The 27,995-nt window shown below is 35.0% G+C and overlaps 1 protein-coding gene and 1 long non-coding RNA gene across 3 annotated transcripts; both read right to left on the bottom strand.

Annotated features, from left to right (window-relative positions):
• Positions 1 to 11: 11 nt before the first annotated feature.
• On the bottom strand, positions 12 to 27,392 carry LOC117086912. Of its 2 annotated transcripts, XR_004438619.1 has the most exons (5): positions 27,304 to 27,392; positions 26,287 to 26,371; positions 24,953 to 25,005; positions 3,100 to 3,265; positions 12 to 251 (listed from the first exon to the last, which is right to left on the bottom strand). It is a non-coding gene; the product is annotated as an uncharacterized LOC117086912 (long non-coding RNA). The 2 variants fall into 2 exon arrangements; XR_004438620.1 differs by lacking the exon at positions 3,100 to 3,265.
• Positions 19,823 to 20,918, bottom strand: LOC117086911 (olfactory receptor 10C1-like). The gene has a single exon (XM_033216542.1). It carries the CDS (start codon positions 20,916 to 20,918, stop codon positions 19,956 to 19,958), a length of 963 nt encoding a protein of 320 aa, XP_033072433.1. The 3' UTR covers positions 19,823 to 19,955.
• Positions 27,393 to 27,995: the final 603 nt, after the last annotated feature.

Raw genomic sequence — 27,995 nt, 5'->3', positions numbered from 1 at the left:
ATTTTCTCTTCTAAACAGTTTTATTAGTACCACCATCAACTCACATTCATGGATATTTAATGGTGGCAACAGAGTGTAGATTAAAACAGAAGGAAAAGGCAGAGCTTCCCACAAACAGTTCAAACGAAGGCCAGCATGAAGACTACAGGAGGATCAGCAGCCAGGGAGAGCAAAGACATCTCGGCATGTTCATCCGCTTTATACAGATCATGGTCAGAAAACACCGTAAGAACTGCAGCATTTCATAAAGTCTGCATGATAAAAGGATGGAGTGTCAGGACTCGTTTTACCCCTTTCAAGTTTTAATGCTAGTCCTACTCAGAAAATTTAAAAATAGGGAGAAAAAAGCCAGAAAAATCAAACAAAGTTACACACACACACACAAATCAGTCCTTAGAAATTTGTTTGCTGTGAAAATGCAACTTTAAAAGTATCTGGATAAATCTGATGAAACTTTGATCTCTGGAAGAAATCACCAGAAAGAGTTTTAAATATTTAAATCCTTGAAATTTGAGGATATATATGAATTTCTAGTCCCTCAGGATCATTCTCAGCACATATAAACTTAATCATTTTCCCTCTCTCTCCCTTCTTTATTCACATATTTTCTAATTACTGATACTATTTTTTCCACCTAAATTGCCTCTACCCTGCTCTTTGCCCATCCAAATTACACAATTCCTTTATTATATAATTTCTAAAGAATAACTCCAATTGCAAATTTTTCCATTCCCTACAATCCCAAATTTCTTGTTTCTGTTTGACTCTTTTTTTTTTTTTTTTTTTTTGAGACGGAGTCTCGCTCTGTCGCCCAGGCTGGAGCGCAGTGGCCGGATCTCAGCTGACTGCAAGCTCCGCCTCCCGGGTTTACGCCATTCTCCTGCCTCAGCCTCCCGAGTAGCTGGACTACAGGCGCCCGCCACCTCGCCCGGCTAGTTTTTGTATTTTTAGTAGAGACGGGGTTTCACCGTGTTAGCCAGGATGGTCTCGATCTCCTGACCTCGTGATCCGCCCGTCTCGGCCTCCCAAAGTGCTGGGATTACAGGCTTGAGCCACCGCGCCCGGCCGACTCTTATCTTTTAGTAAATTTGTCATGTTTTTCTCTAGTTGTTTTATAAAAGACATTTATAAAAGACTGGGATTTCCTCCAAATCCCAGTCATTCCATTCATCAGCTGTGTGACCTTGGATATGTCATTTAATCTTCATGTGCTTCAATTTTCTCATCTTTCCAATGAGCATAATCATACCCATCTCATAGAACCGCTGTACAAATTAAGGAATAGAGGGTACATTGCAAACATAGCTCAGTTCTTGTCTTCTACTAATAATTCAATGACTATTAATGATTATTATACACTTACCTAATTATGAATCCCCAGATATATTACAATTGTTGTATTTTTATGCATTTATACACAGTTTATAATGATATTTGTAATAATAAATATTTATTAGAGGATAGTAAACAAAATGTAACTGCTGTGAAATCAGCTCAGATCCTCTTTTACTTTTCTGATCCTCTCATTTGCCCTATGTCATATTCTTCTTGTGATCCTGACTTAGTAGAGTTCGTGTACTTAGTTGGCCAGCTCTATTTTTCAAATTGTGTCACCTGAGTTATGGACTTAGACCATGTGAATGACCACGTGAGTGACAGTGAGAAATGATGGGGATAAAAACTTGCTTCGCAGCTAAACGTAAGAATCACTAAATTCAAAACTGATTTTAGTATCCATTCATTAACACTTCTAATTTCTTCATTTGCTTATAGAATAACAATTCTTTTGGTATGCAGAGGTCATCATTCCCTTTGAATTATAATTGTATACATGTCACATAAGATGTCAGCTGGACTCATTTCTTCTTTACCATTGTCTCTCAAATCTATCCATTAAATCTGTATCTATCTGAAAACATTAAGGCAGACATATAGAAAATAGTTCAGTGTCCTATGATCTCTAAGTTTCAAACTATTATTCTTACTTACAATTGTTCTCTCATCTTCAAAACAACCTAGCTGGTTTGGAGAACAGCCTTTCCATTGTTCAAATGTGGCCATGTACATTTCAGTGCAAAATTCTTCAGTGGCTCTCCATATTCTGACACACTATATTAAAATGCACCCTTGGACTCAGGCCTCATATAACAAGCACTTGAACCAGTGCAGACATATTCACTGATGCAACCAAACTTGTGACCTTCCCCTTCACCCCTTGTATTTAGGCTGATGCGAAATGCCATGGTTGTTTTGTATCCTGTAAGGATCATCTCAAATGCAAAAATGTCCTTAAGTATTTCCTGCTCTCCTTTCTTACTGGTCATCCAGAACATTTTATTTGTAATTTCTTGCTGATATACTCATTTATATATACGACATATATCTATGATTTGATAATTTTTTCATGACATATTCATACATATATACTCATATATAGATATATACCCATATATGGGAGAGAGAGAGTTTTTTTTCTGTCATTTTTGTACTTGACATGTTTTCTTGACTGTATCGATTACATACTCTTTTGAAAGAGTCAGCATGTGACTTTTAGAAGTAAGAGTATATGTTAAATATAATAGATATTTACTATGTGTTAATCAGTTTGAATTTAGTTGAAACCAGCAATCATGAAGCTTTTTCCTTTGGTGCTCTGATATGTTATTCCTAGATTACATTAGCATTTTTATATCGTTATTTTTCACCTGTGACCTCAATCAGTTTCACTCATATTTCATCACAACCAAACCCATATACATCATTTACTAATTCAGAGCCCAAGAGGTCAAAGCAGAGTCAAAATATGCCCTATTGGCAGTTTTAGGGTTTTATTGCTAATTCTCAAATTGACATAACTGATTAACCAATAAATACATTTATTTTACTTACTAAAAACTAATGGACTTTAAATATGTCACTTCATACCCTTGTGACCTGGTTTGTTCAACCAGATCAAGAGAATTAAAATACTTGCACATAAACTCCATAGTACTTCAATGACAATTAGACATATATTTCCTTTGTAAATTAAAAAAAAAACCTATACAAGACTGTATATAATACAAAAGCAGTAGCTGCAATGTTAGTAGGACTACTCACATGGTAAAATTACATAGAAGTGATTTTAGAAACTTCTGGGACTTCTCCTTTTTTAAACCTTGCCATTTTGTATCTCTATAATGCCACTCTTCATTCAAACTGGTGCTATCCAATTCCTTTCTTCTCCCATTTCTCACCTGGGACAGTGAGTCTTTAGGAATAGAGCCTTAAAAATATGATTACATTTTGTATTGTATCCCCAAAGAAATGGAACACATATCACTGCCAGTTGATTAGAAGATTATTATATAAATAAATTTTGATTCAATACTGAGAAATAATTTTATCTTTACATATATATTTCTGAATCCAATTTTGCCTTATCTATTATGGTCAAAGGAAGACTTCTTCTGCGTTGTAGGATTGCTTATAAAAGAATACTTCTTAATCAGTATTCAAGTAATTCCTTGTCCAATTAAATTCCTAAAAAGACACTTTTGGAATGCTACCTTCATTCTGTCTGGATTGTTTTCTTACTAGAATCTCTTTCAGAATCTCATTTAGTTAGAACTCAGAAAATGTTCTAAATCTGAAGAAAGCTGTGTTTCTTTTCCTACATTTAAAAATTAGTAATAACATTTTCACAATCTTTATATTTTCATACTGCTTCTCTTCCAGTAGGCACAGCTATTTGTTTCTATTAAGTGCTATTAAGTTTCTGGGATAAGTTTGGAAAATTATGAATAAAATTAATTATATACTTTACCCGATGAAAACAGTAAAGTTATTAAAGAAGTATATGTAGCCTGTTCCCCTGGTGTTCCATATACTTCATTTGTGCCTAAATATTGAAAATGTGTAGGAAATAGAGGTAAAGTGAGTAATAAGGAAATAATAGCAGTAGATAAACTCATAGAGTTAAGAGAGAAGAAAAATGGAAAGGAACGAAAAATAAGACAGAAAAAAGAAGTATATAAAGATAGTAAATTTTTGTCTAATACATAATAAGTCACATAAGTAACTGTCAAATATACAAATACAAAAAGAAATGGAAGAAAAATAGAAAATAAAAATGAAAGCTCTAAGACTAAATTCAGTAATTCAGCTTAAATGTCCAGAAAGGACAGCAGGGAGTATTTGCCTTTCTGACTGTATAAGAATCAAATGGAAATAGGAGAGTTTAATTTGCCTAAATCAGAAGTTAAAAACATGCTGATGATCCCCTTGAGGGTGAAAAACTGGACCTGGGAGACAGAAGAATCTATAGATCTCTGGCAAATGGGGTGCACAAAAAAACGAAGTGTGAGCAGAGAAGTATCTGACCACATGGTTTAAGAACACATGAAGCCCATTATTTTAAATGTTTACATCCTAATACACTCTTCATTGACTTTCTAAGCATGGCTCTAATATAATATGTTAATAAACAAAACTGAAACAATATTTAGATTTTCATTCCACTTGACTTATTTTATATACTTCTTAAGAACTTTTGCTATAGGTTTAATTCCATGCTCTCTATCTATCAGGTTCCCTTGTTCCAAATTTTCATAGATTTAAACAACCTTTTGTTGTTGTTGTTGTTTGTTTTGGGGTTTGGTTTTGTTTTTGAGACAGAGTCTTGTTCTGCCACCCAGGCTGGAGTGCAGTGATGTGATCTCAGCTCACTGCAACCTCCACCTCCCAGGTTCAAACGATTCTCCTGTCTCAGCCTCCAGAGCAGCTAGAATTACAGATGTGCACCACCACGCCCAGCTAATGAATTTAAACAACCTTTGATTTATCTGAGTGGTAGGGCTTTCAGAGCTAAATTTTCTCAAAAATCAATATCTTAATATCTACAATCTTTGTAATGGAAATAGCAGTTTCAATCCAGAAACGTGGTTAAAAAAAGTACACCTAAAAATATTTAAATGAAAATATAAAGTTTCAAAGGTAAATAACATGATTGGTAACACATATTTTTCCATCAGTCTCTTCATAATAAAATAGTATTTAACAAAGATTGGCAAACACCAGATAGTTCATATCAAATTTTCTATCCATAAACTTAAAATTTTAAGTATATAATTGCTTTCATACCAGTATGTTCGTTTTCTTCTTATAATATGCCTCTAAAGTAAGAATGATTTATTTTATAATAGAAGAGAGGAAACTCAGGCACTAAGAGGTTATAGGACTTGCTCAAGCTTATAGATCTAGTAAATTCAGAAGAAAATATTTGAATAATACAATATTTTGAATCCTACATCAGTATACTTTTCATAAGCTTATTGTTCTCTCAAACAAAAATGTACGTGGCTTGTAGAATAAACCTTTTACATTTAAAAAAATTTTTATTTTATAGTTCTACTCCTGAGTGCTCCCTTTAGCCTACTCCATGAAGCGATGACAACTTTGATTAATGTTCCCTCCCCAAATCCCTTCAGCATTCACCTGATGCTGGGTTGTAATCCATCAGTTCATCTGGAATGTGAAATGGAGATGAGGAGTCCTGGAAGACTGACCTGGGGCCCAAACATGATCCTCAGACCAGTTTGTTGTTTGAATTTCTTCTCAGCCCTCTTTAACATCAACCCAGTTCTCTCTGACCTACCAAAGGGTCTACCTCAATAAACCAACTTAAACTTATGGCCATCCATTGATGAAAGCTCTTCAGGGAGCATTCATGCCATTACTACCTCACTCTCATACTTCTGTTTAAGCCTCTGAGATTCAAAATAATTAGCCTCTACTGCTGCCAACATGTCCAGGGGAAAATAACCAGAGGGACTAGAAAATGAGGACACCACAAAAGAAACCAAGAAAATGTTTCTAACGAAATACAAACTTTGGGCATGTAAATTTGGAGAGTCGTCTAAGAAGAAAGAAAATTAGTTCAAGCAAGACTAAATCTCATGGTTGCCAAGATGATTTTTTTTCATTATATTTTAAGTTCTGGGATACATGTGCAGAACGTGCAGGTTTGTTACATAGGTACACACATGCCGTGGAGGTTTGGTGCACCCATCAACCCGTCATCTACATTAGGTGTTTCTCCTAACGCACCCCACCCCCTAACAGGCCCCAATGTATGATGTTCCCCTCACTGTGTCCCTGTGTTCTCATTGTTCAACTCCCACTTATGAGTGAGAACAAGGAGTGTTCGGTTTGCTGTTCCTGTGTTAGTTTACTGAGAATGATGGTTTCCAGCTTCATCCATGTCCCTGCAAAGGACATGAACTCATTCTTTTTTATGGCAGCATAGTATCCCATGGTGTATATGGGCCACATTTTCTTTATGCAGTCTATTATTGATGGACATTTGGGTTCCAAGTCTTTGCTATTGTAAATCGTGCTGCAATAAACATACGTGTGCATGTGCATATAGAATAATTTATAATCCTTTGGGTATATATCCAGTAATGGGATTTCTAGATCAAATGGTATTTCTGGTTCTAGATCCTTCAGGAATCACCACACTGTCTTCCACAATGGTTGAACTAATTTACATTCCCACCAACAGTGTGTAAAAGCACTCCTATTCCTCTACATCCTCTCCAGCCTCTCTTGTTTCTTGACTTTTTAATGATCACCATTCTAACTGGCATGAGGTGGTATCTCATTGTGGTTTTGATTTGCATTTCTCTAATGACCAATGATGATGAGCTTCATTTCATATGTTTGTTGACCACATAAATGCCTTCTTTTGAGAAGTGTCTGTTCATATCCTTCACCCACTTTTTAATGGGGTTGTTTTTTTCTTGTAAATTTTTTTAAGTTCTTTGTAGATGCTGGATATTAGCCCTTTGTCAGATGGATAGATTGCAAAAATTTTCTTCCATTCTGTAAGTTAACTGTTCACTCTGATAACAGTTTCTTTTGTTGTGCAGAAGTTCCTTAGTTTAATTAGATCCCATTTGTCTATTTTGGCTTTTGTTGACGTTGCTTTTGGTGTTTTAGTCATGACGTCTTTGCACATGCCTGTGTCATGAATGGTATTGTCTATGTTATCTTCTAGAGTTTTTGTGATATTGGGTCTTATGTTTAAGTCTTTAATCCATATTGAGTTAATTTTTTATAAGGTGTAAGGAAGGGGTCCAGTTTCCGTTTTCTGCATATGGCTAGCCAGTTTTCTCAACACCATTTATTAAATAGGAAATCCTTTCCCCATTGCTTGTTTTTGTCAGGTTTGTCAAAGATCAAATGGCTGTAGATGAGTGGCATTATTTCTGAGGCCTCTGTTCTGTTCTATTGGTCTATATATCTGTTTTGGTATCAGTACCATGCTGTTTTTGTATCAGTACCATGCTGTTTTTGTTACTGTAGCCTTATAGTATAGTTCAAAGTCAGATAGCACGATGCCTCCAGCTTTGTTATTTTTGCTTATGATTGTCTTGGCTATGCGGACTCTTTTTTGGTTTCATATGAAATTTAAAGTAGTTTATTTCAAATTCTGTGAAGACAGTCAACACTAACTTGATGGGAATAGCATTGAATCTATAAATTACTTTGGGCAGTATGTCCATTTTCATATTGATTATTCCTATCCATGCGCATGGGGTGTTTTTTCATTTGTTTATGTCCTCTCTTATTTTCTTGAGCTGTGGTTTGTAGTTCTCCTTGAAGAGGTCCTTCACATTCCTTGTAAGTTGTATTCCTAGGTATTTTATTCTCTTTGTAGCAATTATGAATGGGAGTTCACTCATGATTTGGTTTTGTGTTTGTCTGTTATTGGTGTATAGGAATGCTTGTGATTTTTGCAAATTGATTTTATATCCTAAGACTTTGCAGAAGTTGCTTATCAGCTTAAGGAGATTTGGGTCTGAGACGATGGGGTTTTCTAAATATACAGTCATATCATCTGCAAGCAGAGACAATTTGACTTCCTGCCTTCCTATTTGAATACCTTTATTTTTTTCTCTTGCCTGATTGCCCTGACTAGAACTTCCAATACTATGTTGAATAGGAGTGGTGAGAGAGCACATTCTTGTCTTGTGCTGGTTTTCAAAGGAAATGCTTCCAGCTTTTGCCCATTCAGTATGATATTAGCTGTGGGTTTGTCGTAAATAGTTCTTATTATTTTCAGATATGTTCCGTCAATACCTAGTTTATTGAGAGATTTTTAGCAAGAAGAGTTGTTGAATTTTATTGAAGGATTTTAAAATAAACAACCTGACATCACAATTAAAAGAACTAGAGAAGAAAGATCAAACAAATTCAAAAGCTAGCAGAAGACAAGAAATAACTAAGATCAGAGCAGAAATGAAGGAGATAGAGACACAAGAAACCCTTCAAAAAATCAGTGAATCCAGGAGCTGGTTTTTTGAAAAGGTTAACAAAATAGATAGACAACTAATCAGACTAATAAAGAAGAAAAGAGAGAAGAATCAAATAGACACAACAAAAAATGATAAGGGGGGTGTCACCACTGATCTCATAGAAATGCAAACTACCATCAGAGGATACTATAAACACCTCTACACAAATAGACTAGAAAATCTAGAAGAAATTGATAAATTCCTGGACACATACACCCTCCCAAGACTAAACCAGGAAGAAGTCTAATCCCTGAATAGACCAATAACAAGTTCTGTAATTCAGGCAGTAATTAATAACCTATCAACCAAAAAAGAAGCCCAGGATCAGACAGATTCACAGTCGAATTCTACCAGAAGTAGGAAGAGGAGATGGTTCTATTCTTTCTGAAACTTTTCCAAACAATAGAAAAACAGGGAATCCTCCGTAACTCATTTTGTGAGGCCAGCATCATCCTGATACCAAAACCTGGCAGAGACACAACCAAAAAAGAAAATTTCAGGCCAATGTCCTTCATGAACATCGATGTGAAAATCCGCAATAAAATACTGGCAAACTGAATCCAGCAGCACATCAAAAAGCTTATCCACCGTAATTAAATCGACTGCATCCCTGGGATGCAAGGCTGGTTCAACACACACAAATCAATAAATGTAATTCATCACTTAAACAGAACCAATGTCTTTACTATTAGAAGCTAGCTACATACCAGGTAAATGAGACTTGTTTCTCTTTAATAACCGGTTATTTTCCTTAACAAATACAAATATTTTTCTTTTTTTTTTTTTTTTTTTTTTGAGACGGAGTCTGGCTCTGTCGCCCAGGTTGGAGTGCAGTGGCCGGATCTCAGCTCACTGCAAGCTCCGCCTCCCGGGTTTACGCCATTCTCCTGCCTCAGCCTCCCAAGTAGCTGGGACTACAGGCGCCTGCCACCTCGCCCGGCTAGTTTTTTGTATTTTTTAGTAGAGACGGGGTTTCGCCGTATTAGCTAGGTTGGTCTCGATCTCCTGACCTCGCGATCCACCCGTCTCGGCCTCCCAAAGTGCTGGGATTACAGGCTTGAGCCACCGCGCCCGGCCACAAATATTTTTCAACATCAGTTACCATTATGTATAATGTCAGTGGCTGAATAATGCTCCATTACAAGGATGTCCCAAATTACTTGAGTAAATGCCACATTATTGGTTACTAAATTTGTTATAATTTTACTTTATATTAAGAACTGCTGTGATAAAATATTTTTATAATTAAATATATGATTTATAATTAAATATGCACACATACTATGATGTTTACTTAGAAATAATATATGAGGCAAAAATACGGCATTGTCATATCTAAAAGAATTTTAAAACATCCATCTATGTCTCTTAACACTTGTGCAAGAGAGCCTCCCCACCTCCCCACTGCCAATTCCAATTCAATGATTATTTTTGTCTTATAATCTGTTAGGTAAAAAATAGCATATCATCATGACTTTTAATTTGATTTATAAAAAATTCCAAATCCCAAGTTTATGCAAGAATTTACATTTTCTCCCCATTCTTCAAGTAAGATTCACAGTTTGCAGTGAAATATTTATATATTTAATCCTTTAAATATTTAATATATTAGTTAAATCATTGAGTCAGTAATCTAATATCATCATTATTTTAGTGGGTCATAATTTGATCCATTAAATAATGTATTATTTTGTCATTGATTTTAACTACCAGATTTATGACATTTTAAATTATTTCAGACAATTGCATTTTTATTGCAAAGTTTATGACTCTTCTAGTGATACGTTTCCCAGAAATATATCCACTGATTGTACTGATTAATGAAAATTTTATAGTGCATTTATTACTGTTGTTCTGTTTTAATTTCACATGACTTTTAAAATGTATGTATGCCCATGTCTCAGAATTCTTATCCAGTTACTGTTCCAAAATTATACTAGGTAGTAAATCTTTTTAAAAAGAGTAAATAATTGTGATAAATGCTGACAATCTTGACTTTTTCCTGATATTAATGAGATTTCTCTAGTATTTCTCTAATTAACATGATAGTAGATTTAGTTTTGAGTAAACATTTTTGTCTCATTAAATAATTTTCCTACTGTTCCCTACAATGTCACATGTCACCAAGCATTTTTAAAAATTGGTAAGATATTTTGAATTTTAATCAGTGTTATTTACTCATTATTTGGAACAGTAATCTATTGAAACACTCTTGAAGAATTTCTCAAACAAATTCCACTTGGCTATGGCATATCATTCTTTTAATTTATTCTTGAATTTCATATAAAATGCTTCCACTTGTGGTAATGGGATTTCCATTTTTGTAAACATCCTGTAACCAGTTGGAAAATATAATAGAAGAAAAGATATATCTGCAGTAGTGCAAATAAACTAGAAAGCCTAGAAGAAATGGATAATTTCCTGGACACTTACACTCTCCCAAGACTAAACCAGGAAGAAGTTGAATCCCTGAATAGACCAATAGCAGGCTCTGAAATTGAGGCAATAATTAATAGCCTACCAACCAAAAAAAGTCCAGAACCAGACGGATTCACAGCCGAATTCTACCAGAGGTACAAGAAGGAGCTGGTACCATTCCTTCTGAAACTATTCCAATCAATAGAGAAAGAGGGAATCCTCCCTAACTCATTTTATGAGGCCAACATCATCCTGATACCAAAGCCTGGCAGAGACACAACAAATAAAGAGAATTTTAGACCAATATCCCTGATGAACATCGATGCAAAAATCCTCAATAAAATACTGGCAAACTGAATCCAGCAGCACATCAAAAAGCTTATCCAACATGATCAAGTGGGCTTCATCCTTGGGATGCAAGGCTGGTTCAACATTTGCAAATCAATAAACGTAATCCAGCATATAAACAGAACCAAAGACAAAAACCACATGGTTATCTCAATAGATGCAGAAAAGGCCTTCGACAAAATTCAACAGCCCTTTATGCTAAAAACTCTCAATAAATTCGGTATTGATGGAACGTATCTCAAAATAATAAGAGCTATTTATGACAAACCCACAGCCAATACCAATATCATACTGAATGGGCAAAAACTGGAAGCATTCCCTTTGAAAACTGGCACAAGACAGGGATGCCCTCTCTCACCACTCCTATTCAACATAGTGTTGGAAGTTCTGGCTAGGGCAATCAGGCAAGAGAAAGAAATAAAGGGTATTCAGTTAGGAAAAGAGGAAGTCACATTGTCCCTGTTTGCAGATGACATGATTGTATATTTAGAAAACCCCATCATCTCAGCCCAAAATTTCCTTAAACTGATAAGCAACTGCAGCAAAGTCTCAGGATACAAAATCAATGTGCAAAAATCACAAACATTCTTATACACCAGTAACAGACAAACAGAGAACCAACTCATGAATGAACTCTCATTCACAATAGCTTCAAAGAGAATAAAATACCAAGGAATCCAATTTACAAGGGATGTAAAGGATCTCTTCAAGGAGAACTACAAACCACTGCTCAGTGAAATAAAAGAGGACACAAACAAATGGAAGAACATATCATGCTCATGGATAGGAAGAATCAATATCGTGAAAATGGCCATAGTGCCCAAGGTAATTTATAGATTCAATGCCATCTCCATTAAGCTACCAATGAGTTTCTTCACAGAATTGGAAAAAACTGCTTTAAAGTTCATATGGAACCAAAAAAGAGCCCGCATTGCCAAGACAATCCTAAGCCAAAAGAACAAAGCTGGAGGCATCACGCTACCTGACTTCAAACTACACTACAAGGCTACAGTAACCAAAACAGCATGGTAGTGGTACCAAAACAGAGATATAGACCAATGGAACAGAACAGAGTCCTCAGAAATAATACCACACATCTGCAGCCGTCTGATCTTTGATAAACCTGACAAAAACAAGAAATGGGGAAAGGATTCCCTATTTAATCAATGGTGCTGGGAAAATTGGCTAGCCATAAGTAGAAAGCTGAAACTGGATCCTTTCCTTACTCCTTATATGAAAATTAATTCAAGATGGATTACAGACTTAAATGTTAGACCTAAAACCATAAAAACCCTAGAAGAAACCTAGGTAATACCATTGAGGACATAGGCATGGGCAAGGTGTTTCATGTCTAAAACACCAAAAGCAATGGCAACAAAAGCCAAAATTGACAAATGGGATCTAATTAAACTAAAGAGCTTCTGCACAGCAAAAGAAACTACCATCAGAGTGAACAGGTAACCTACAGAATGGGAGAAAATTTTTGCAATCTACTCATCTGACAAAGGGCTAATATCCAGAACCTACAAAGAACTCAAACAAATTTACAAGAAAAAAACAAACAACCCCATCAAAAAGTAGGCAAAGGATATGAACAGACACTTCTCAAAAGAAGACATTCATACAGCCAACAGACAAATGAAAAAATGCTCATCATCACTGGCCATCAGAGAAATGCAAATCAAAACCACAATGAGATACCATCTCACACCAGTTAGAATGGCAATCATTAAAAAATCAGTAAACAACAGGTGCTGGAGAGGATGTGGAGAAATAGGAACACTTTTACACTGTTGGTGGGACTGTAAACTTAGTTCAACCATTGTGGAAAACAGTGTGGCGATTCCTCAAGGATCTAAAACTAGAAATACCATTTGACCCAGCCATCCTATTACTGGATATATACCCAAAGGATTATAAGTCATGCTACTATAAGGACACATGCACACATATGTTTATTGTGGCCCTATTCACAATAGCAAAGACTTGGAATCAACCCAAATGTCTATCAGTGACAGACTGGATTAAGAAAATGTGGCACATATACACCATAGAATACTATGCAGCCATAAAAAAGATGAGTTCTTGTCCTTTGTAGGGACATGGATGCAGCTGGAAACCATCATTCTCAGCAAACTATCGCAAGAACAGAAAACCAAATACTGCATGTTCTCACTCATAGGTGGGAATTGAACAATGAGATCTCTTGGACACAGGAAGGGCAGCATCACACACCAGGTCCTATTGTGGGGAGGGGGTAGGGGTGAGGGATAGCATTAGGAGATATACCTAATGTAAATGACGAGTTAATGGGTGCAGCACACCAACATGGCACATGTATACATATATAAAAAACCTGCACGTTGTGCACATGTGCCCTAGAACTTAAAGTATAATAAAAATAAATAAATAAATAAATAAGAAAAAAATAATTTAAAGTATCTGGAAACTGGGGCAACATATAAAGCAGATACTCAAAAAGAACATTTTAAAATTCAAAAAGTTGATTAGACATCTGCTATAACCATATGCTCACATACTTTTTCGTTAAGAGTTAATCTAGCTGTTTTCAAGATGTGAATTCCCTACAAAATAATTACAATGCAATTTCAATAAAAATTTTCATAGGATGATTGAACAGCTCAGCAAGCTGTTATGAACACTTATGTGGAAAAATAATATTCATGTGTAGCTAAATCAATGTGAAAGGAAAAAAGAATGGACTTGTCTACCAGATATTAATACATTGTCTACTAGATATTGTTGTGAAGCCATATAATAATAAAAACATAGTAGTGACACTACAGTTGGAAAAGTCTAATGACTTGTGAAATAAACTTGAAAATCCAAAACAGACTTAGAGAATTGGTATGTGAAGAGGTCAACACAAATCAGGAACCAATCATTGCTTTTAGGACATATGTTTAGGAATATTAGCCAATTATATAGAAAAAAAAGTTGTATTACCCACCTCTTAGTCTGTGTAAGTTAAGAACTGAATCTGAAGGGCACAAATGTAAAGCCAACAGGAGGAAAGTAGCAAATTATTTTGTGTACTTGTAATGACATAAAGGTTTTTGTTGATCAAGATATGAAAAATACAAAATAAAAATTTTAAAAATCAATACAATTAACTACATAAAACATAAAACCAATGTTTTTTTTTTTTTTTTTTCTGTGAATAATCCTACCGACAAATTAAGAGATGAGTAACAACAGGCTAGGAGAAGACAAGGAAAAGATTTAAAACCTACATAGAATTAATGTCTTTTAGACAGGGATGTCCTGAAAATTAATATTTGAAATATAGGAAATTTGACAGAAACATTGGTGAAAGGCTATCAATCCACTAACACATAAATAAAAAGATGCTAATTTTAACTATAATTTAGAAAAATACTCTTTATATCGGCATATTTCAGAAAATAATATGGCAAAAGTTGGTAATTATGTGGGAAAATGAGAACTCTGGCTGGAGAGTAAAATGATTCAATTATTCTGAAAATCGGTGAAGATTTAGTATGCATGGTCCCTGTTGCATATGTCCTCAAAAAACTGAAGGATAGATTCATAAAGATAACTTTGAATAACAATGTTCAGCACAGACATTTTTGCAGTGTTGCAGGTGTTCATTTGCACAATAATGGATAAATTGAAGTTGGTGAATGCATTAACTGACATACTATGATGTAGTCAGACTCAATAAATGAATATGCCATGTATACTTTAATTTTAAATACAGTTATAAATACAAAAATAGCACACAAAATGAGATCAAGACCACATGTTGTTTGTTTGTGCCTGTGTATGTGTGTGTACATATATAAAGGTACATCTACATATGTTCTCAAGTATGAATTCGTATCCAAGGCCATGCATCTTTAAATTTGTGCTGGGAAACTACAGAGGAAAGGAGGATGAAAGCTGGATGAAGAATAAAGGAGAAGTATTCATACAAAACATGGTACCACAACATAAAACATCCTTGCAATGACTATTATGCCAATATGCAACACAAATGTAATCTGTGATTAACTAATATTTCCATCCCTGAGGTCCTTAAACTTCATGTTGAAAATGAGAAATGTCATTTACAATAGCATTAAAAGATAAATACCTTGGAATATGTGTAAGAAATGTGTATATTGTCTATGAGAATAACTTTGAGGCTCTAAGTATTGAAAAGCTTGAGTAAATAGTTTGTTCTTAAATGACAATTCAACATATCAGTATAATTTTGCATAATTGACATAATTCTCTACTTCATCTGGAATAAAAATGCCAGCATATTCTGCATATTTTAGGAAAAAGACAGTGTGAGTTTGCATAACAGCACAGAAAATGGGAGTAAAAGTGAAATGTCCATACCATAAAATCATAACAGTTTTAAAGCTAGAGTATTTTAAGTAATATTGTATTTGTATAATATTGATTCTTCTTATTGAATAACAAAAAATCTATTTAATTCATCTTCATATGGTTCATTTATTTTAAAAATTGCTTCATGAGCTAAAAGTAGGCAAAATGCACAAATAGCGTGTAATTCCCATTGTCATTTCTCCCTAAATCAATCCTTTAAAAATATAATTTTAGAAAAAGTATTTTACTAAACACTATTTCGTTTGGAAATGTACTTTAAAGAAAACAGAAAATGACAAATTTAAAGGTTTAAATGTTTGAGATAAAATTTTTAAAAAGGTAAAATACAATGATAAAGGTTCTTTTGAGAAAAAATAAATCCACGAAATAGATGACAAAAAAACCTTAGCAGATCAATAGCTGTCATCCTTAACATCCTCATCTTCCTTGAATTAGGTCAGTAATTATACTAAATGGTTTACTCTTGTCATCTCACCTAATTCTATTTCAAACCTCTGAGAAAATGATTGTCTCCGTTTTACAGATGGAGAAACTGAAGCTGAGATAGCTGAGTTGTCTCTTGTTCCAAAAAGAGTAAGCACATGTTCCAAGATTGGGCTCTAGGATTTCCTGGCTTTGGATCCTGAAACTACAATGTAACCATGTAATAGTAATGCATACTGAATCAAAATAAGGTGACCTTTGGCATTATGGTTATCGTTAAGGACCACAATTTTAATAAGTTCAATAAAAGTTAAAAGAAAAGTAGTACACACCAAACATTTGTATTCAGTAAAAAGAATATAAAATGTAAAATGGATTATATATTGTCTCATTTTCTGAAGTCTGAGAGAGAAGGAGGAAGAGAGGGAAAGAGGGAAAAGAGATAATCTATTTATTACTCTGAGAGGAAAAATATAAATTACTTATACCTATGGAATGTAACTACTGATTTTTGTCCCATTTTACATTACTTTCAGATTCTGTATACTGAATATTTATTACTATTAAATGGAAATGAATACATTTTCAAATATAATAACCTGGATGAGGGTAATGAATTTTCTTAGTTCTATCTATGGCTAATTCATATATTATGATGTATTACATTATGGTAAAATTTAATTTTCATATAGTTTTTTGGAAAATAGAGATACATCTGTTTAACATGTGACTTAATTTTTTCTTTAAATTATAAACTATCATTATTTGTTTGGCTGCAAATTGTGTTAAACACAAAACACAAATTCCAATTATTGGGAATTTTTTCATGTTGTTTCCTGTGTCCTTTGAATATGCCCCATCCTTTCTGAAATACTTCCTTACTTTCTGGCACCACAGATTTTTCAGGCTTATTTTATATATTTTTTGCTTCATTCCTGGAATCTAACACTTCTCCAGTGAGCCCTGGTTTCTTTAATTGGAGAATGATATTTAGAAACCATTATCTGGGCATTAGGTGTATTCTTTGTTACTGGGCTGTCATTGCTTCCAGGTTCCCTCAACACAGAGAGGTAGGAAATTATGTATATATAAAATATGTATACACTAACCCATATATACACACACATTTATGTGCATTTTTTTCTCTCTCACACAACAGATGAATAGATAGATGTGATATAATGATGTATGTTTACATATATATGTACATATAATATATATAAAACCATGAGATCTTACCAATACTGTCAATTATAATTCAACATCACAAGGTTCATTCAACCATTCTCTCATTCTTTATTTGTAATCTTTTCCCCCAAAATGAGAAAATTTGCTCTCATCTTCTGCAGTATATCATTTATTTTGAGACTTAGTAAACACACAAAGTACTTTCAGAATAGCTAACCTTGAGAAATAGATATTAACTACAGTACAGTATTTGTGTAGAGTTCTTTTGTCTTTAGCCATATGTATTTACTAAAATATTTTTTTCCAAAATTATCTAGGTTAGCTCTTTTATGTCCCCTTTTAAATATGGTTATGCTATTTATTTTACATACTTTTAAAATTTTATTAGCTTATATCATTTTTGGGCTTCAGTCATATCCTGATTGGTTTTCGTTAGTTATTTATTTGGAGAACATTTGAAACATGACTGTGGTTCTAAAGTCAGAGTTATACAGAAACATATACTCAGAGAAGTGTCACCGCTTCATCATCCCTGCTAACCTCTTCACATCCCATTTGTGTTTTACACCTTTCCCACCCATCTCTTGTATGAAACCACTTCTTAGTTTCTAGTTTTTCCTTCCTGTGTTTATTTTCTTTGCCCAAATAAGCAGCTATGCATATTTCATCACTGTTTTTCTTACTTGAATGGTAGTCCACTGTTGATAGATACTTTTTATACTTTGCTTTTTTCACTTAATAACAGAGTAGAAATTATTCAAAATTGGTTTATAGAGAAAACAAATTGCCAAAAACACTAACTTAAATTAACCTACATAGATCAAAGATGTGTCTTGTAATTTCTAACATAACAAGTAAAATAATGGTAAAATAATGTATTGCAAATGACCTAAATGGTGAGGAAAGTGTAATAATAAAACGATATTTGATTAAATGTAAAGAAATGCAGTAGAATGAAACATAAACATAGATTGGACAAATAGAAAATGCATAGAAGAATGGTATCTACAAATCCCAATGTAGCAGTTATAAAAAATGTAAATGGCCCAATTCTACAAATAAACACAAAAATTTTCAGAACATATTTTAGAAAATATATTAAGATAGGGGAGGGGCCAAAATGGCCAATTAAAAGCAGCTGCAGTCTATGGCACTCACGAAGAGGAATGAGAGGGGCGAGTGAATACAGCACTTTCCACTAAAATATCCAGGCTACAATAAATTAACTCAAATATTTACATTGATTATTGCTGGGTTGCAAGAATATAACTCAATTAGATTTTAATTTTTAGATTTTTGTATATTTTATAAATTGTCCTGAAAAGCATGTATTACATTTGTTTTAAGAAAAACCTCAACAATTTGTAAGAAAAGGGAAGGAATATATAAATAAAAAAATAAAAACAAAAAAAAGAAAAAGGCTTTTAAAAAGAAGTCAACAATTTAATATTTTACATCTTTATTCACATGACATACATATTTATTGAAGATATTTCAGAAACAGAGAGAAGAAAAAAATTCACCAGTAATATAACTGCCTAAAGAAACTACTGTTGACATATCATTTGGATCCACTCAAATTTATATATAAAGTTCTTGCAAAAACAAGAGGTCATACTATACAACTATTAAAACATGCTCCATTACTTAATATATCACATTTACATTTCTTTCTAAACTTATAAACATACTTATAAATTAATAACTAAATATAATTTCTGTTTTTAATTGTAGTCTGTGTTAACTAGTCAGTTATTCTTGCCTGTTCAGATTATTTATATTGTCAATTATTATACACGCAGTATAAATAAAAACCACAGTTTTACGTTTACATTAAGAAGTCAGGTTTTCATAAAATTGGGATATCCAGCAAAACATACACCTTGGTCATTAGTGAGCATCACCATTATTCCTCAATAGTAGAAATACCACATTCTGAGAGAAGATTACATCTCTCTATTTGGCAGATAATCTTAAGCAAGATCATGGAAGTATCACAATTCTCCACTGTTTCTTCTATTACAACTATTACATGAGTAGTTATTAATTCCTCATAGATCAAATGTTAACAGAGCCCCTCTCTGAGAACTAGACGTTTAAATCCAAGGCAATGCTTCTGTAGGTGCCTAGAGCTACAGAATTGTGCTATAACCATGTTCAGTCCTCTGAAGAGCAAGTTTTTGGATGATCTCCAAATCTATTGCATCAGGATCCATCTGCACATATATACATTTTTAAATTACATTTTAAAAAGTTTATATTAATTTTAGTTCCATTTTCTTTCTCCATCTTTGCATTTTAATACTATTTCTCTTTTTAAAAACATTTTACCGTGAGAACTCTCAATAAAAATTGCCCATATTTTTCTTTTAATATTCTGTAACAAATGCTTCTGAAACTTAAGAGGGTGCTTTTTTTTTAAGGTTTACATATTTTATAGTTACATGCAAATCACAAAAAATAATTATTTGACTCTATGTACCAATAATTAAAGTTGAATTTTAAGACATTTTTATGGAAGGAAATAATAAACTTTCTAGAATTATTAGGTAATTAAGAATCATAGGGGACAGGCACCTTTAAAAACACACCCCTTTGTGACCAAAGCAAAAGTCAGATAGGCCCCTCAGGGGCTAGAAAATGCCTAAGAGTGTAGAGTAAGAATTTGCCTGGCTTCTCAGGTGTAAACTGGTAATTTTATACTCTAAGTACAGAGATGACTCAAAAATTACCATCACTGTAACTAAAGAAGCTCCTTACAAGACATGTGGAAGAGTACACAGCTTTTTGTTTGTTTGTTAACTTTTAGGATGTTTGTACATCTTTTCCAAGAAGCAAATTTTCAAAGCCCTCTGGTACCTAACTATGGGTCAAAATTTTTTTCTTGCCCACGGTTCTCTGGAGAGCTGCCTTAACTTCCTTGTTCCGTAAACTGTAGATGATGGGGTTGAGCATGGATGTCACCACTGTGTAGAAGAGAGCTAGGAGTTTATCTGTTCCTGGTGAATGGCTAGCCTTGGGCCTCAAGTAGGTGACAGATCCTGAGCCGTAGAAGAGTGTTACTACAAGCAGGTGGGAAGAACAGGTGGAAAGAGCTTTCCGGCGGCCTTCAGGTGAGGGCATGACCAGCACTGCAGCTAGAATTCTGCCATAGGAAGCAATGATCAGTAAAAATGGGCTGGAAATGCAAAGGATTGCCACGACAAAGACTGCAGCTTCATTATAAGATGTGTCCCCACAGGCGAGTGCCAGGATAGGTGGGAGGTCACAGAAGAAGTGGTCTATTTCACAGGGACCACAGAAGTCCAAGGAGAAAATACAGTTTGTCTGGCCCAGGCCCACCATGCATCCTACTCCCCAAGAAACTATTGCCAAGTGGGCACACACTCCACGATTCATTCGTGTTGCATAGTGCAGTGGGGAGCATATGGCCATGTAGCGGTCAAACGCCATGGCTGCCAAAAGGCAGCATTCACTGATAGCAAACAATGTAAAGAAAAACATCTGTGTGGCACAACCCTCCCGAGAGATTCCTCGGGCCTCGCTCACCAGGCTCTGCAGCATCTTGGGTATGACTGAGCAAGTGTAGCCAATCTCCAGGAAAGACAAGTTGGCCAGGAAAAAGTACATGGGGGTGTGGAGGACTGGGTTGGTCCAGATAGCAAGGGCTATGAGAGCATTGCCTGTCAGTGATGCTAAGAACATGAGTAGGATGAGGGTAAATAGAAGGAAACACTGTTCAGTGACCTCAGAGAATTTGGCAAATGCAAAGTGTTTGACAGACATGCTGTTGTCCTGCCACATGGAACAGTTAAGACTCATGACCTGGGAAAGAGAAACACCAAAGTCACTAAAAAGATTCCTTTGGATGAGGGAAATAAGTCATTATTATTTTTAGGAATTTTAGTAAATCAGAGAAATGAATTTCTTACCTGCATTATAAAATTCAAAAATTACACTCATCCCCATACCTTTTCAAACCAAATCCTATTCTGTGTTCACTATCTCAGTTGATTTGTCCAAAATATAATCACCAAGCATAAAATTTTAAAATGTTAATTTTAGCTTAATTCTCCCTTCATCCCTTCCTTTAATCAGTTGTCAAATACTACCAAATAAAGGGTCTCTTGTACATATCCATTTATCTTGACGCTGACTTGCTTTCTTCATTCGTTCATTCAACAAGTATTGAGCCAGAGTATTTTGCAATTACTGTTGTCGATCTTGGGATTCAGCAATAAACAAAAAGCATTTCTCCCCAAATGGAAATTATACTTTAGTACAGTAAAACAAATTAATTATTCAATAAATAAATAATTGCTATGATACAGAGAATTAAAATGAAGGCATGTCCTGATGGCCAACCAATTTAGATTAGGTGGTCAGAGAGGATTCTTGAGAATGAGAAGTGTGAGCTAAGATGTGAAAGACAAGAAGGGACAGCCATGTGAATGGTGCATCACAGCCATTCAAATCCTGTCTATATTGTACTGTTTAGATAATTTTTGTCATAGCAACTAATGTTTTTACTTTTAATATTTCTCGTCTACCACTCTTTCTCTATCAGACTGTTCTTTGCTAAATAAAAATTACCATCGCCTGCAAGTGAAAATTCAAAGTGCTTAACAAGATTTGAGAAAATCTATGGGCTGGGCCACTGACAATTGATAGAAACTTTTATTTCATCCCTTACCCAAATGGGCCTCATGTTACAGTTATATCAAATTACTTGCGTATTGAGTATATGCCTTGCTTACACATACTTTTTTTTCTTTGTGCTCATTTTCCCATGGGGGCTGGACACTTGCTTCACTAATTGTCCACCTAGTAAACTGCCTATCAATATTCAAGTTCCAGCATAGTTTTGTCTTCTTTCTGGAAACTCTTTCCGATTCCCCTTCGCCTTCGTCCCCATAGTAGTCAGTTACATGACCCCCCTTCCAACCCCGCTGTGTTGTCACCACCCTGTAACAGCTGTGATAGCACTTTTACCACTCTGGTGACAATTACTTGCTAATTTCTTCCTGACAATAGCCGCAGACACAGGTACTGCATCTGGGATTTCATTTATTTATTTTTGCTTGCCATTATACCTAGCATCCTTAACAATTAAGATCTCATGTAATGAAAAAAAAATTTTTAATGCTAAGTTTTACTATGGCTGCCTATATATTCTGCCCATAGGTACATATTCTATTTTCTGAAATTAAATCTGGTCTCCCTCAAGAATCTCAAATGTTACAGTTATTTTTCTCTCAATCTAATAATTATCTACTCTTGACAAAATATTCCTTGTCGTTGGTGTACTGCAGTTTGGATTCCTCATGAGGTTGCTGTGATGATTAAGTTAATTCCCACAATCACTTAGGAAAGTAATTAGGTGCTCAATAAGTACCAGGTATACCAGTACATATACATATATGTACTGTCACAATACGTTTATCTTCCTCTATTTTACCTATTGGGAATTTTACAACACACTTCCTAATCGTTCCTTCTATTTATCGTCTTCATCTCTGTTTTATATCTTTGTCTATTCATCTGCCATCATGGAGAGAAGAAATGCAAGAAATACAAACACACATACATACATACATAAACATGCCACCTGAATGCTATGTCTTAGGGAAAAATAGGTGTATATTAGAGATCATTTAAACCTATTAAATTGAGTACTATTCACCTAAGCAACTTTTAACTAAAAAGTTAAAGATGAAGAACAAGTGGATTGATCAAAACACTATTAAATGTGAAGTAGCAACTCTGCATGATTGCATGGACCCTCAAGGCATATGGCTATTGGAAGAATTGCCTGCATATTGAGTAGTCTATTATAATGCATTCACACACATAGTAAAGCCTGTATAAACATTGTCCTTGCATTGCAGTTAATTTTAATATTTATATTTCTCATGAAGCAACACAATTCACTTCAGGCTGAGCCAAAGAAAACTGAGACAATAGCCTACCTATCTTTCTGTGTGTGTGTGAACACAAAAGAGTTCCTTAAATTGATTAATTATTCAATAATATTTAATACAGCTTCATAGAAAGCTCTGTATGTGGAAAGTTTGTCATCTCACTTGTCAGTTAAATGTGCAGCTATATATCTTACTCATTGTATTTCCCTACTTCCAAAGTGACTATAGTTTTTTCAGTGGCACTGATGGAAGGACAAAAAGGAAAATCCAGTCAGGAAAGAAGAATGTCTGATTGTTTCTTAACTGGTGATAAGATGAAGATTTCCTTTCAAAAAAACCCTTGTCCCATTTAGATGGTGTACAACAAATGCAAATGTCTGTGTTGGGGATGAGGGTTAGTTAGTGGGTGTTGGGGAACAGGAGGCACCTAGTAGTGGGCCGGACACAGTGAGGACTGACCACAAAGGCTAATGCACTCTGCAAATCGCTTGATACTTTTAAGACTCACAGGATGAATGAAAGCATGCATCCAATGATAAGTACAGTTTAAAATCCAACAAAGTTCAGTAATAACAACTAAAAAGTATACGATATCAGACATAGTGAATGTCTATGAGTACTTCCAAGGAAACTGACAATGCATGGTATTCTATCTAGGAATAAATACCAAATCGTATAAAAATAAATGTATGGGACTCACTGAAAGGGAGAATACAAACAAATGTAGCAAAATTCTCCTCTCCCTTCCTATCACTCAAAATAGCACTGAACTAGGTAAAATCTGACTTTTAATTACACTTTCTACTGTTTTTTAGGACTCCTTACCTATTGACCCTAGTCTAGGCACGCTGAGGTCTATGTAGTAGAGGTCAACTTTGTAAACATACCAAAAATGTTTTATTTTCATCACTACCTTTGGAAGAAGAACTGTCAGGGGCCTGGAGAAACATTGGTAGGTAGTAGAACAATTTGGCATGGATATTGTTTCTGTCTCTCATCTGATACGTTTTCTTGACCTAAAATTTCTGATTTATCGTTTCTTTGTAAAGATAGAATGATGAAGCACTTTCTGTTTTTCTTGATGAATTGTTTTGATTTAAGAATGCAAACAGGCCAGGCACAGTGGCTGATCCCTGTAATCTCAGTACTTTGGGAGACTGAGGCAGGTGGATCACTTGAGGTCCAGAGTTCGAGACCAGCCTGGCCAACATAGTGAAACCCTGTCTCTACCAAAAAACACAAAAGTTAGCCGGGCATGGTGGCGATTGCCTATAGTCCCAGCTACTCAGGAGGCTGAGGGGGGGAGAATTGTTTGAACTCAGGAGGCAGAGGTTGCAGTGAGCCAAGAACTCACCCCCACTCTCCAGCCTGGGCAACAGAGTGAGACCCTATCTCTAAATAAATAAGTAAATACATATGCAAACATTGTAGAAGCAAACCGTGAATAAAAAGTAAGAAATGGCTATTAAAATGCAAAATTTCTGCCCTTTAAAGCCTCATATTAATGAACTCATAGGACATTGCATGGAATATTCTGTTACCATCAACCTATACAATAATCTGTATTAAGAGTCAGTAATCAAGTCATTCAAATTGGCACTGTAACATAATCTGAAAAGATGGAGTTTCACACCCATTGATAAATTACGCTTTATAGATTCTTATTTAATGTTACAAAACCTTAAGTTGGCACTGAACGCTGGAAAGTTTCTGAAGGTTTCAATAAGAAGATGAACTTTCAGTGATTGTTGGATTTATGAAAAAGATAGAGGAAGGAGGTAAGTTAATTTTGATAGGTCAATGACTTATCCTCATGCCACCTTACACAGACTCCAGATCTAAGATGAACACACTCTATATAGTTATACTTTAGAAATAATCCAGCACAAGTCACTCGTTTCAGGTTGGCTCTGCATATTTAGAAGTGTTCCTTACCTGGTTCAGTCCCTTAGTTCATCTGTTTTCATGGTGAAGTGTTTCTCTGTTTCCTATCAGCAGAAAGAAAACATGTGATACACTATTAAATATTGTATCCAAAACACTTAATGCACTTTCTGGCATACAAAATACAATAAATGTTAACCTTAATTATGATATAATCCTTTTAAACACTTTAGAAGTGCATATAATTTATGTAAATTAGTTATTAAAAATTATGGATAGGACTACCCATTGTTTTCTACTATTTCCCCATAGTCACTTCATCAAGGACTTAATGTTTAACTGGGTGATATCTTAACCCCTTAGAAACTGTTTTATCTTTTGACAGAATTACCATGTACAAGATAATCGTATGTCCATTCCCCAAAAATAAGAGCTATGTCAATGTCCTATGAAATAATTAATTTAAAACAACTTATGGCAATTTTGTGACAGGAGTACTAAGAAGCTGAGTTGTACTTCAGAGAAAGAAAAAATAACTAATTTAAATAATGACCTGAACTGACAAATTCTTTAGGTATTGGCTGTACATTTTTATACCTTAATTCACTGTCTTGCACAGCCCTCTTTTCTTTTTTTTTTTTTTTTGAGACGGAGTCTCGCTCTGCCGCCCAGGCTGGAGTGCAGTGGCCGGGTCTCAGCTCACTGCAAGCTCCGCCTCCCGGGTTTACGCCATTCTCCTGCCTCAGCCTCCCAAGCAGCTGGGACTACAGGCGCCCGCCATGTCGCCCGGCTAGTTTTTTGTATTTTTTAGTAGAGACGGGGTTTCACCATGTTAGCCAGGATGGTCTCGATCTCCTGACCTCGTGATCCGCCCGTCTCGGCCTCCCAAAGTGCTGGGATTACAGGCTTGAGCCACCGCGCCCGGCCCAGCCCTCTTTTCTTAAGGCATCAGCTATGTTGCATACCTTTAATCATAACATTTGAGAGAAAAAAATAGATGATTTTTGCTTCCGATGAACCACTTCCTGATTTTCTCTGCACCAGCTCCTTATAACTTCCCAAATTCAGAGGATGTAAATCTGCCCCATCTTCACTCCTAAGACTGTGCTGAGAAGCCTTTGTTGCAGTCAGAAACAGTGTCTGATCTCAGGAAGACTGTGTGCCTCGTGAGAGTGCACCACATCTCTTCCAGCAATGCCCTCAGCTACACGCGCACACACACACACACACACACTCACTCACAGAAAGAGAGAAAGAGAGGCTGTGCTAGTTACATAAGGATTACATAATTCTTCCTAAAAAGCAGTGGGATATGAATACGTCATACTTCAGTTCTCTCTGTGTTTTGAATCCCTATCCTGCCACACTCCTCCCTAGAGACTTACATTGTCTTCTCACTGGAGAATATCAGGAAACAGTTTGACTGAGTCTCTCAACCACTTCCTGATTTTCATGGACAGCTCTGTCTCACTTGGGAAGCAAAAGTAGTAAATATAAAATGCAGATTAATCAACAGTTAAGTAAAATGAATAACCTGTATTAATTGCTATCACAGGCTGTGCACACAGTACAATATGAATTAAAGTGAAATGTGCTATTGCAACCAATTCTTTGATCACTCTAAATTGTTAAAATATTCAGATTTTAACTTTTGTATGAATTAAGCATAATAATCATCAAAAATAGTTAAAAAACTACACAAGCAACTATCATGTCACATTTCGTTGATGAAGTTAATATTTATACTGATTATTATAAGATTCAAACTAATAAGTTATAATCTTCTAATCACAAATGAGTTTCACAAAGCATCCACTTTTTCCTATCAAAAGTAAACATAACAAAATAGAGAAGCAAAAGTATATATTAGGAAAGATAATGAATTCGGTAAGGTACCCAGTTTTAAAGAAAAGTGAGTATGGTAGTGAATATATATCGTTTAAATGACATAAAGGAAAAGGAATAGGGAAGAGGAAAGTGTCATTTGGGTAGGAAACTACCCTTAGTATAACCCCCTTATAAAATAGGCACAACGTCCTCTTTGGAATTTTTTATTGCCCTAATCTTATATTATCTGGCTTGCTCTTTTTAGTACCTTTGAACTAGAATCTGATTGCTTGAAAATGATTAAAATGTAGTTCTTACAGTTATCATTCTCTGGATTACATATAAAGCCAAGGGATTTTTATTAGGTTTATGGGGATAAGCAAGACAGCTATCTTCTCTAGCGTTCTCCACCTATTTAGTAACAGAATAATGAATTTACCCAGTGTGGCAAATGCATTCAGAAATAATCTATTTCTCAGCTTCTGTCCCAGCTTGGTGCATCCTACAAATCATTCTGACTGATAAACTGTAAATTGAAGTAGGTTGGGAGAGCTCCTTAAAGGGAAGTGGCATACCTTATTTTCACTCTTCATCCATTCAGCTGTCCTGGAACTCAATGTGATGTCTGAAGCGCTAGTCGACAGCTTGCACAAGAAGGACAAGTGCCAAAGCTAAGGGATGTTGAAACAGAAAGATAGAAGGAGGCTGAAATCCAGACAAACTGAACTTTTTTGGGTGAGAGATATAAACTTCTATTTTTTTAGAAAGGTACTGGTATTTTAGGATTTTCATTATGTGCCCCAGAGGCTAACCCTTACAGATTCAGGAATAACCTCTCAAGCAGATGATTCCATTAAGTTGAGAAAAACTACTGCAATTGTGCATACTCTCTATTCTCGACACATAAAGTTAGTTCTCCCTTTCAGTCAGCACCAAAGAGCACATGTACTTGCTGGGACATGATAAAACACATCCATTAATTTGCATAAAATTAAATAATTTACTCAAGCACTGAAGGAACACTAAAGGCCAGTAGCAAGTTGAATTAATAATGGAAATTTTTGTTGATGAAGAAAAGATTGAAAGCAGAAGGATGAGAGAAGAAAATAAAGATAAGTTTTCATAGCTACTAGATATGTTTGTGCAGTTGGTGCATTGTACAAAGTTGTGTAATTAAGAGATGCCTGGCTAAAAGAAGTGCTATCGTTGCCTTTTTTCTTCTAAAATACTCTGGTGCCTTTATCGATAAGTACAATCAGGTGTTGTA

The sequence above is a fragment of the Trachypithecus francoisi genome, unplaced genomic scaffold (assembly GCF_009764315.1).
Source record: "Trachypithecus francoisi isolate TF-2019V2 unplaced genomic scaffold, Tfra_2.0 Lachesis_group10, whole genome shotgun sequence".
Taxonomy (NCBI): domain Eukaryota; kingdom Metazoa; phylum Chordata; class Mammalia; order Primates; family Cercopithecidae; genus Trachypithecus; species Trachypithecus francoisi.
The sequence above is the reverse complement of the archived record's forward strand: the minus strand, read 5'-3'. Positions and strand labels throughout refer to the sequence as shown.